This window comes from Ornithodoros turicata, chromosome 5 (assembly GCF_037126465.1).
Source record: "Ornithodoros turicata isolate Travis chromosome 5, ASM3712646v1, whole genome shotgun sequence".
Classification (NCBI taxonomy): Eukaryota; Metazoa; Arthropoda; class Arachnida; order Ixodida; family Argasidae; genus Ornithodoros; species Ornithodoros turicata.
In genome coordinates, this window is record NC_088205.1 from 25,726,214 (window position 1) to 25,738,922 (window position 12,709).

The window sequence follows — 12,709 nt, forward strand, 5'->3', positions numbered from 1 at the left end:
CCCTTTACACATCCGTTCCTGTGCTGAGAAAATTTCGCAGACGACAGCGGTGCAGTTGCATGCCGTGAGAAAAGGTGCCCCAAAGAAAACAGGTTTAGGTTACTGTCTTCCCATCAAAGTTGTTGAGAAAAACAAAAAAAAAAGGACAACGAGACGCTGATGTTTTGCTTTTTTCCTCCAGTATCAAACTTAGACAGCTTGCACGGTCGACCGAGACATCTTTCCGGCAGCGAGAGAGTAGATAACGATGGTCACACAGGTTCTCAAGTATGCAAGCTGGCAAGAAACTTCCTCACGTCCTACCGATTCCGCTGCAAGATGTTGGGACGACGACTGCTGGTGGTCACTCGGCCGCAACGACTCCCAACGACGATTATGCTTCAAAAGTGTCTTGGAAGGAAGTCTCAACGTTGCCTTCTCCTCTTTGGCTGTTGCTCACAAAGTGAGACGAATTCTTGCACAAAGGACGTCACACAGCTAAACGCTTTCTCGCTTCGTTCCACAGGATTGAAAACAATGCGCTCGCAACAACAAGAAAGGGTGTTCGCACTTATTCAACGTGGAGTGAGTTTATCAAGGCCGTCGAGAACCCGCCGGCAACGTTGTACAGACGCAATGTAGCCGTTCGAGAAGACCACACTGCAAAATCACAAGCACTCGATCACAGCGCGCTGCACCACGATTTCTTCGGAACACAGCGACCCAACACCGTTTCAGACATACCACAACACGGGGCGTCGTGCAGTCTTGAAACAGTCGAAAGCCAACAACAACGAAATACAGTGCCAGGACGTTGCGACACTGCACGTTTATGACGTACGCAGCTGACACATATCAACAAAGCCCGCGTCGCAAGCCATTTCCGACTGCGGCAGAAATGCCGAGCGCCTTGCCGAGCTGGATGGAGGCCCCCTCAGACCGACGTGTCTGCCAAGTTTGCCCTCACCTAGAGAGGAAGTCGACAAGACGGCCGAAAGATAAGACTGGAAATGTCGTCACGGACTCCCCTCACGCGGCCGACGGAGCGAGAAGCACGCGTCAGCCGTTTAATGTGGATTGCCAGCTGGCGGACACTAACCGGATGTTCGAGTAAAGCGCACAACCCACATGTGGTATTTATACCGGAGGAATTGGAATAGAAGGGCGTGTTTTAAGGCTGTTCATATGAGCTGGAGAAGTCGTGCATGAAGGTCCTGCACTGTAGCGTGTGTTTGGCTCGCGGCGGAAAATTAGTCTGTACAAGTTGCTTCGGACAACAGGAAACCGTGGAGTGATTCCAGTTGTCGATGAACACGTGAATGAAGTACGAAACTGCAAGTGTAAGCGATGATATCGTCTCACCGTATATCCAACTGTTATTGGGAGGCCTTTCTTCTCTCACACGACAGGGGAAATCTCGCGTGTCACCGTTGTATCAAAGTGGTATGCGAGAGGTACGAGTTTGGTTTAACCATTCTGTAGGGAACAGGTTCTGTTCCACAGCCTCTCAATGCTCGTCACGGTATCATTCGTTGTAAATATGGATAAATATTTTCCTTCTATGTCCGTTATTGTTTAGTTGTAGGTTGCTATTTTACATTTTTTCTTGAAGAAAAAAAAAACAAATTAGATGAGGACTGGCTTTGTTGATTGATTCACGCTTCGGCGACTTAAAGGGGCTTGCGACACTTTGACGCGTGCGGAGAATTATATGATGCACACATTGTGCTGAATGTCAGAGCAGCGAGGAAAAAGAAAAAGAATTACGTAAAACTTCATCGTTGACATCGATGCAACAAACGATTGTATGACCCCATTTATTTAGCACAACTTGGGACCGAGTCTCTCAAACCCTTTAATTTCAAGAACCCACCAGGAGTCTCAAGGGTGTTTCTCGACAGAGGGCTGCCAATTGCGTTTCTATCTTTTTCTCGGGCGGTCCCTTTGGAGCGTGCCTGTTTTCACAACTGTTACGTTCCCAGCCCTCGCAGGTTTTCTACGAGTCAATGTTTCTATGCTGGTCCTTGACGCAGCTGCCGAGGTGTTTCCGGCACGTGGTCGGCGGAAATACGTGGCATGGCAGAACACGAAAGCACACTTCGAATGCCACCTTCTTTTCGTTTCCCTCCGTACTTTTCAGCAGAGGAGAGGAAGCATCGCGTCTCCTGCAGCAGAGAGAGTCCCCCACTGAGAGGGTACTCGCGATCGGCTACAAAGTTCATCGGGTCTCTGAAAGACCGCATGATGCTGACGCCGGAAACCCACACATTTTCTTGCTTTCTTCTTGTTTTTGTCATATGCTTTATCAACTGGCCTCACTCCTTTTGCCTTTTTTTTCTCTCTGTCTCTCTCGTACGTGCGAGGAAGCACAGGCATACCTTTAAAAAGGTAGAGGAAGTTTTTCTTTTTCTTTTTTTTAAATTCTGTGTTACCGCCGCGAAGGACGTATGGCTATCAGACGAGGACAGCAAGAAGCAGGGGGAGACAGGAGGGTTAGTATTTTCCCCGGGCAGACTTCAGGGGGAGCTGTGCAGACATCCGACTGGAAAGTCTGCCGGAAAACCCAGGGGAAGCGTCAAACAGCACAGCCGGTGGTAGGATTCGAACCCACCACCACTCATGTATACAGCACAACCACGGAGTAACCACCACCGAAGCTTTTTATATCCACTCGGGTATAGTGTAGACTATAGAGGAAGTTGAAGAAAATAATGAAATAACTGGGACGGGGGAAAACGATCTTGATTGAAGAGAGAAAAGACGAAGAGGGCAGGCCCGATGCCCGTTTGAACCGGCTACTCAAATTTCTCAGTCTTGTCTTGATGAAAATGACGCAATGCACTCGCTTTGAAACCTTAGCTCAGCGTACACGCCAATTAGTGGACGGTGCAGACAGAATCTCATATATGAGGGAGGAAAGTTCTGCTCCACCGTAGGTGCGTTGCGAGGACAGCTCTGCAGCCTGGTGCAAGCTGGTAAGTGCGGCAGACGTCGTCAAAACCCACTTGACGACAAGAATTAAGGCAGGTAGAGGACGCTGTGCGACGGGAACTCCTAGGGTTCCTGTATTTTCTTCTCCGATCAAAATACAGCAACCCTAGGAACTCCCACGATCTACACAAGAAGGGCGCACGACATGAAAATACGAGGAGCTTGGCCCTGCGATACTATTACCAACGGGGTGCAGGTGCAGCAACCAACACAATTCACGTCAGAGCTCTAGTGCTGTAAATGCGAACTGCATCACCTGTTTGTTTGTTTGTTCCTTTATGGTAATAAGGAGGGGCTAGCATGGTCAAGCCGGCTAGCTACTCCTAAACTCATACTCCACTTCTTATCCAGGCTCAAGGCTCCGATGGGAAGTGATGGATAGTACTTTCTTTTTTCTTTTTTTTTTTTCAATTCCTTTCAATGTGTGTCATCTTGGTCTGTATCTGTTGTTGCAAAGCGTATTTGTGAATACTTGTAGACGTTCCATTCCCCTGCTATAACACATAGCGGTGCTGCAGGGAACTCAAATAAAAAAATCTGATTGAAGGAGGGACATTGACTCCCTTTACAACGCAGGATGCAGCAGTGTCCAGTAGGTGTGAAAGACGCAAGACAGCTACGCTCGATCTGACGCATGTATGGTTTGACACTGCCCACAACCGTGTGAATATTATGAGTACAGCGAGACCGTCGACCAGCGGCATGGCCGAGTGGGCTAAGGCGTCCGCTCGTTGGTGGTAACCAAGGTCGTGCTGTAGACCGGGAGGTGGTGGGTTCGAATCCTACCGCCGGCTGTGCTGTCTGAGGTTTTCCATGGGTTTTCCGAAGACTTTCCAGACGAATGTCGGCACAGTTCCCCCTGAAGTCGGCCCAGGACGCATACTAATCCCCCTGCCCCCACTCCTTCCTGCTGTCCTCTCTCCATCTGTCCACATCTGTACGCCGCTCATAGCCACAGTTGCTTCGCGGCGCTAACACGCAATCAAAAAAAAAAAAAAAGAAACCGTGGAGAGAAGAAAAGAACGTCAGCGCTTGACGACGTACAGAAGGGCATTCGATGATTTTGTGTCATCAAATCAGATCATACCATCCATCAACATGCATACCATCAGATCAATGTAATACATTTTCTTTACTAACTGTCATAAATGCGAACGTGCCTCGAAATCACGATTGTCCGCAGGGCAAAAGTGGTTCGGTTTCACTGTTGCATGGGACATAAGACTGCTAGTGCTAGTGCTGATCCTGCACCATTAGTTTACAACCGTCCGTTTACATTCATTACTTTTTGTACGATCCGAATAATTTGGCGAGCTTCCACGTTTTCACTAGCGACATGGGTTCGATCCGTAAATTTTTGTCACGTGCACCCGTAGGAACACTGCGGCATTACGTAATGTGACATACGTTACCCCCAGCACACGACCGCGGCACGCATGTTAAGCTTTGCCTTTCCTTAACTTCATGTTTGCGCCGCGAAGTAATAGCGGCTATGAGCGGCGTACAGACGTGGACAAATGGAGGAAGAAGTGAGTCTGCCTCCTGGGCCGACTTCGGAGGAAACTATGTCGACATCTGCCTGCCGATACACTATAGCGTTTTCGTAAGACTTGGGTTCACCACGGATGCTAGAGAAAGGACGTACCAGCAAATGGGTTGTCCTCGACGATCTGTTCGATGTTTTCGGCGGACGCAGAGAGGGAGTCCACGTGTCCGTTGTCTCGTCCAACGGCGAGATCCACCTGAACGACGCTGCCGTTGGCGCTTAACGTGGCCAGAAGAGCGTCGTCCGTCAGTGTATCGATGTCCTTGGAACTACGCTTGCACGATTTGTACTCCTGGAACACACAGCAATGACCCAACGATAAGGCAACAATGGCGAGCTGCGCATCAAGCACAACATCAACTCATTTTTCAGATTGCGTATTGTATGTTAGAAGATTAGATTTTGTTCTTCATGATCGTAGCAACATAAGAGATTCAAGATAGTGGTGACAGAAGAACATTTACGAAGCTAAAAAAAAAAGGAGGAGGACGTGAATGGATATGGACAGTTTATCGTTTCCTACGGACACACTGCACCGTCTCGGTACAGTGCGTGCATGTGTTTTTGTGTCACACACAAATATACATGGGACGACGATGTAATGCGCCATTCACCACCTCCTGTACCGAAAAGTGCAAAACACCAACTGTATCTGAAGAGTTGTGTACAACCCACCCCACAAGCCCTTTTTAGAAAACAAAGGATGGAGCGAATGGGACAGCCTATGATAAAGTATCTGCTTCGGTAACATTTACGTCAAACAATTCCCTCTAATCAAGGATTAACGTTACCTTATCTCCGTCGATCCTGCACTAGACCCTTCTGGAACGTCTGCGACGTGAAATGAAAAGTTGAAAAAAGACCGCCTGGATACCCACTTACGCAATACCATAATCATATTCGCGAGACTGGTGACGGCCGATGCAACACGGTTGCTATCGTATAATACGGGGCTCCGCGCAAAATCGAGACGAAATTGCAGGTCTATGAGACGTGGTATGAGGCAACCTTAACGTCCAAGGTCGTTCTTCCTTCAAGGCCAATGTCATCGTCCACGCCCGTCTCGTACCTGAGCTCATTCTGCGTGGGGGCATTCGACGCAGTCAACGCACGCTCAATGGCCCACCAACCATTCCAGCTTGTTCAACCTCTCACGAAGGAGACATTTCTCCCGACGCCAGTTCTGTTGTGCTCTCAGCAGGGTTTCTCCCCGGTATCATCCGTTTTTACTGATGCCACTGTCGCTCTCCATTCAGCGGGAGTTGTCCTAGACTCCCAGTTAGCTGGCAGACGTTTTCAGTCCGGAAAGTCGTCCAGGGGGGGATATCCCAGTTCCAAGGTGCAGTACTACACCATTCTGTGAGAGGGCACACTATAGTTATTTCTGCTATCGCCTCGCGCTCTGTCTCCAGAAAGTACGTATGCTCAGAGGCAAGAAGTACACTCTTAAAAATGAACTTCACCACATGGCACGCTCCTAGCCAACCATCATCCCGAATGACAACATTCTCGGCCCCGATTTGTTGAAAACGAGAGGCGGAGCCTATTTTGTGCCATTATGCACGGCACAAAATAGGCTCCGCCTTTCATTTTCAACAAATCGGGAGTGAGAACGTTGTCATTCGGGATGATGGTTGGCTAGGAGCGTGCTGAGTGGTGAAGTTCATTTTTAAGAGTGTAGCTTTTAATGTAGCAAATCATTAAATATTTCAGCGCAGAGCGATATGTAGTAAAAATCCAACTTACTTCGAAAAGCAGCGTGTAATCAGTCGCGGACCGTAATTTCGTGTCGGTACATATCGTTAACTGTTTTCACCACTGTTGTCCCCCCCCCCCCCCGATACTAAAAAAAAAAGAAGCAGTGTTCGGTGCGTGTCAGAGGGTGTGTGCCACACTGCCACGGCACCAAGCTGGCCAGTGCGAACGTAGCCTCAGGTGCCAGGTTCGAAATCGACCTCAAGACAATGGCCGTTCGGTTTCGCGATTGACGTTGGTGAGACAGCGTCCTCTCTTGCGTGTGCAATTCGCTTTTACGTTTTTCAGCGCACGCTATATAATTGTCGGGCAAGCAAAAATAACGCACAGACCACGCACTTGTAGCCCCAAGAAATACAAATGTAGTCAAAGTTCAGGTGCGCAGGGGGGGGGGGGGGTTGGCAACTGTCTCGACAGCGAAGTCCTTCATTTCGCCGAACTGCACAAGAAAGAAACGAGGCTGAGATATTAGTACACCGCTGCGCAACCGTATATGTTCTATACACTCGCCTGGTGTTATACTAAGCCCCCGTCCCCCACCCCTTCTTTCTGCTGTCCTCTCTCCATCTGTCCGCCACTTACAGCCACAGTTACTTCGCGGAACCCACGCGGAAACAAAAAACAAAAACAAAATCGGGTACACTGCACTGATCGAGGTGTCGAATGTGATCATTCTTTTTGCGTGGTTAAGGAGATGACAAAGCGAAAAGCTGTAGCAGCTGAGAGATGTGCGACAGAGAGATTGCGTGCCTTGACGAAAGGGTTCGTTAGCCCAAGTTCGAACGTGCCAAGTGAGACGGCGACCGCCGGTTTGAGACGTAAATAAGTTCCCCAATTTGCGTTTCATGTGCGACAGGTCTCAAATCCACTAGAGTATTTTTTTATTTATTATTATTATTATGTGCCCAAATTATACCACATAATATAAGCGCTCAGCGGCGTGAGAGGAGCTCAAACTGCAATGGAGAATTCGAGCAGCTACCGTGGCTTCGCATTACAAAGAGTACACAACAATGTGAATGGTCAGGTGCAAAATTCAGTGGCACAGTAAAAGCATTTTTTGCACGTGGCACTTTACGTCCAAACAGATTCTCTATCGGTGACTCCTCGATTTTGCTTTCTCTACTATCTATGCGTACTGGAGTACTAAACAAAGTTCTGAGGCTCCATATATTTTTTTTCTGTTTTTCGATTAATCAATCCCTTTAAGAGAAACTTCGATGCATTGAATTTCCGGTCTCTGTTAGGAAAGTACCCCACGATCTGTAATGTTACGCATCGTACAAGGTAGTGCCGATATAGACAATACGTGGAAAAATACCAAGGACTATGCTGCGTTAAATCAGCCTCTTCATTATTTACGTAGTGAAAAATCAAAGCGTAGCGCAATAAAATGAATTGCGTAAATGGCTGCTGTACAAGAAATGATATGTAAATGCTCAGTGTTCGGTTGAAGTGCTACAGGCGCACGAAGATAGTGAACGTATATGTAACCCCCCCCCCCTTTCTCTGTATACGTATTGTATTAAGTCCGTTCTGCGTGATACTTCTTCCTCTCTTTTTTCTATCTACTATATAAGCTAACAGAAGAAATGATGAACTCTCACAGCCTGCCATAGACAATGCTGGCACGCGTGACAAGAGACATATAGGCCATACTGCATTCATCTATACAGCAGACACTGCAAAAAAAAAAGTTATAGGCCATACCGCGTTACATAGCGTGCTCCTCCATGTAATATACAAACGACACTCGCATCTATAATCTTTAGCTGTTCGTGTGTTCAGTGAATCGGTTAGTGCTTGTGCCAGTCGTAGATCTAGTCCATATAACATAGGCTGTCTTGGGTGGATGGCGCGTGCCAGAAACAGTTCACCCCAAAAGACGTGTTTTTCTTGCGTAAACACGTGGCCTGCATGTGCGACATGGAACAAGTGCATCGGCCGAAATAAACACCATCCGATAGAGAGCACCCACTCCCTATTTCTGGTCTCGGGTGAGTCATGGCTATTCGAGGAAAGCCTCTGTCCTTTTAGCAGCTAAATTTGAACTGCCCTCCGCGCTCTGTGAAAAGGTCGACCAATTGTCATTCAGGACGACAATCTGTCACATCAGACGGTGACACAATTCCTGCACCACCGGCAAATAATCTGAAATGTTCTTAATCTGTTTGTTGCTAATGAAAGCAGTACAGAAGACAAGCGTAGCCTCTTGTTTATCGTATGGGTTTTATAGTAATATCTCAAATATCTGATATAATATAGGAAGTTTTCACCTACATCACATTGTGACGTGGAATGCTCGTAAGCTCCTCCCACTGGTGGTCACTTTTCGCGCTAGCGGTAAATGCAAATGCAACGGCTCGTTACGAGCACGATAGCCTCAACGAAGAAGCTAAACGAGGAGCACGGATTGTGCCACAGCAGGGCGTCGATAAGTTTCTTCGTTATTTTTTTTCGTTATAAGTTTCGTTATTCGTAACGACACGCTGACGTTGAGGCTGCCCAAGAGAGATGGCGGAGTGATTCTTGGCTTGGGCGATCACACAAGCAGCTAACTGTGCCCCATGGACGTGATGGCGTCAGGATGCCTTTGAACTGGACGAGACAAATTTTGTAAAGTTCTTCCGTCCGCCAAGAAACACTCTCCGCACCGTTTGTGAGGACTTGTGACCGTGTACTTCACTTCGTCTTGATAGCTACGGGTGTTGTGATGAACAACAAAGGCGAAATGGATGCATATAGTAGTGTTCGAATTGTTCTCTTTAAGAGTACATTGCGGACATAGTGTTGATGTAGCAATGAAAGGAAGAGCAAAGGATTCTGTGGATTTTCTGAGGTCGATTGTCTTGAATAGTTTCATAACATTCTCTTGCTTCGCGCTGCATGGAATTAAAACAGTTCACTGACGTTCTGTTCAAGCTCACTAGAAAGCTGTTGCACTGCGAATTGAGTTTATTTTAGGCGTCAGGATGCCTTTCAACTGGACCAGATAGATTTTGTAAAGTTGTTCCGTCCGGGAAGAAATGCTGTTCGCGCTGTTTATGAAGCCTGACTGTAAGACTGCGCCTTGTACCTCCATGCATCTCGTATCATACTTAAGACCATTCTCACCCGACACCATCGTCAGGGTAGGAAAATGATTTACAATTTTTTGCGTATAGCTCGAGGATTATCCTTACAGTGATGTACATGTTTGTTAATTATTTTCACAAGACTAGCGAGCCATATACTGAGACGGGAATAAAAAGAAGATGACGAACGATCCTACGAACATTGGAACGCAATGAGCATAGGTGCATTCTTTTCGCTTGCACTTCCTGCAACAGATCTGAACTGGGTTATTTGCGTGCTGCACTTTCCTGTTGAAAAGAAAGGCATTACTAATAAAGTTCCTTTCAGCTGGAAAGTGCAGCTCCCGAAACCCTGTCTTGCGTGGAGTCCAAGGTAGTGCAGTCTAGTGCAAGTGAAAAGAATGCGCTTCATGTATGAGAGCACGAGAATGCGAGCTATCGGAACAAACGAAACAGTCCTATTGGTCAGAGAAGAAGATGCAGGCTCGCTGCCAGCCTGCTCTGGGGTTTTTCCTGGGTTTTCCTCAGACGCTTTCAGACATATGTCGGCACAGTTCCCTTAGAAGTCGGCCCAGGACGCACTTTCCCCCAGGGCGTCAGTCGTGACGTTGCCCACCTACGTGAGGCCGACAACGGCAAGCCCTTTCACCACCCACCACCACCAGCCTGCTCTTCGCTCAGGGCGGTGACATCACAACACGTGAGCGCTCGCAACGTGAAAAATAACCACAAAGAAGAAGCTTCACGAGGAGCACAGATTGCGACCACGCAAAGCGTCGATAAAGTTGGTCGTTTCGTTAGCCTGAACGACTCGTTCAGCTGTCTCGTGCCGTTAAGTTGAACGTGCGAAACGATTAAGCGCCCTGGGCAGCTGCGCCGGAAAAGTGACCGCCACCATGGCGGCCAAACGCGTTCGTTTGACGTCATGTGAAAACACCCTGTATGTACACTAATATCTTTAAATAAACAAACACACAATCTACAGTCGCTGCGTGATGATAGCTCTTGATTCTGAAGGATTCGAGTGCAAGTTCAAGTGTACGTTTGCAGGGTTTGGCTTCGGCTGCGAGACAAAAATCCGTCCAACGAGATCCCGTGGTAGAGGAATGCATTCACCGAAACATACATATAGCAGAAGACGGATAATAGTGAGTCTTAGTGGATCGTACTCTATCGCCTTTGCGTACGTAAGGGATAGCGTAGTGGTTCTGCGCACTGCGCGAAGCTCTCTATGTTTTGCGCGTGCGCAAAACCACCACCGCTCTCCCTTACGTACGCAAAGGCGACAGCGTATGATGCACTAAAACTCCCTACTACATCCCACATCACACCACCACCACACTGTTATTCCTTCCTCCTTCTGTAGTCGGCTGTGTCTCAGTTATCGTTAGGGGAACGTATTCCAGCTATAAACACACCTACGTTCATATAGAAAGCTCCTGGAAATGTAGTCCTTCACAAAAACGGCACCGAGATGAGTACGGCCACTTATACCCCTGTCACACGGGCATTTTCGATCCTGCTCGACCGAACCTGCTTGAACCCAATGCAGATCGGATGGTGCTACACGGCCGCTTCCAAGCAGGATCGAACTTTGATCCTGCTTGACTCAAGACAGTTCCCATAACAGGATTGAGAATTTCAAGACTGCTCGACGGCCGCCATTTGCATCCTCGACCCCGGTGAACTGTCATAACTTAAGACGGACATGCGCGCGAAGCTACAAATGATGCTTACATCGGTATACGATAAATTACCACTAATATCGCTGTTATATAGGAAACGCGAAATTAATGAGTTCCGTTTATTCATTTGCACAGGTCAATCATTCAACGCGCATTGAAAGTGGCCGTGTAGCAGCGTCAAAACTCGAGCGTGCTCGGGAAGTTCAATGCAGATCGGATTCGAGAAGGATCGAAATGCCCGTGTGACAGGGGTATTAGATATGAACACGAGAAATTTCACAAAACGGATGGTATATTGCAAAAAAGGAAAAATAGAACCATCGCATCGCATTACTATTTGCTACATCGAGGGTTGTGTCGCAACGGAGAGGGCGGCAACTCCGTGCTCAGTTCAGTATCGCTAACCGACAGCCGTTCAAGCTGGCTGCAATTCTTGACCCATGTCAGAACCACGTGCAACACCGATGATGACTTCTGATGTTCTTGGAGTTCATCTTGTCTACCGGTTTGCTCCAGACGCTGTAGAGTCCTACCCTGTATCGCAATGACCATTAGTGCTTCTTTCATGTGTGCGTTTTTTTTTTCTTCTTCTTCACCTTCCTTTTTGTGGCGTAGCGCACCGAGTGGAGGACAGCTCAATTGTTGTACTTGCACATAACTTTATCTTCATTCTCATATCTCACATCTAATGTTTCGCGTGTAATGGGGTAGTGTACTGCTCTCCAGTGGTGAATCACCCCAGGCAATAATCACGATTTATTTGTTGTTGTTGTTGTGTCCAATCCAAAATGCTCCCCTGGTGTCGATGAAGGGACGTTTATAGGATATGATCCTACATCCGATCGTATACGATCCTGGGCGATCCGTTTCATTTATGTTGATTCCAAGGTAACGGCATCTTTTATTCCCCGAGGATAAATTTCTGCACTTTAGTGCACCTTCATAATCGTATAGCTCCGCGAGGAAGTGTTCCACATGGGTTGAATACCTCTTGGCTGGTACATGGCTATGGCTTCACGGGGCGATGATGATCGGTTTTCTCCCTTCGAAACTTTACGAAAGTGCTCAGATGACGACAAATAAATAAATAAATAAATGCTTTCAGTCCTGTTTGATTCATTGCTTTCGTCGCTCACACAAAATAAAGACGCTTCAAGCTAGAACTCCAATATCACTAAGCACGAGAAAAAAACAATACATCCAACAATATTGAACTCTGAGCCATCTGTACGATGGCTTTATCCCAACACAATACATAACAGCAAACGTAGATGGGTAGAAATACAGCGAACCGGTAGAGAAATACGAAGGGAGTAGCCTCAGGACAGAAGACAGGACTCCTGTCCTGAAGCAACTCCCTTCGTACAATACATAACAGGGTAGTTGTATTTTCTTCCTTCCTTCATCATCTTCACATAATGTTCCGCGTGCAATAGGGTAGGGTACCGCACCACCGCGGTGAAACACCCCATCTCTCGTCATCATTTATTGTTGTTGTTGTTGTTGGGTAGTAACATAATTCCCCTGTCGAGCGCGGTTGGAGAAACAAGGACGGATGACGCACGCGAGACAACCTCAATTGGTGAACACATGCTTGTGCAGCTCGCATCAGAGTTAACTTGAACGGCATTCCGGCCAGCGGACCCTATTGGTGCTTAGTAGAAATAACGACGGAGGGT

The 12,709-nt window shown here is 47.4% G+C and overlaps 1 protein-coding gene across 3 annotated transcripts in view; it reads right to left on the bottom strand.

Moving 5' to 3' along the window:
* LOC135394239 (ankyrin repeat and SAM domain-containing protein 1A-like) overlaps nucleotides 1–12,709 on the bottom strand; it is a 123,081-nt gene that overhangs the window by 26,211 nt on the left and 84,161 nt on the right. For all 3 annotated transcript variants that reach the window (XM_064624881.1, XM_064624880.1, XM_064624882.1), the window contains one exon: nucleotides 4,616–4,808. In XM_064624881.1, coding sequence (XP_064480951.1) covers nucleotides 4,616–4,808 — 193 coding nt within the window. The remainder of the gene's footprint in view (nucleotides 1–4,615; nucleotides 4,809–12,709) is intronic.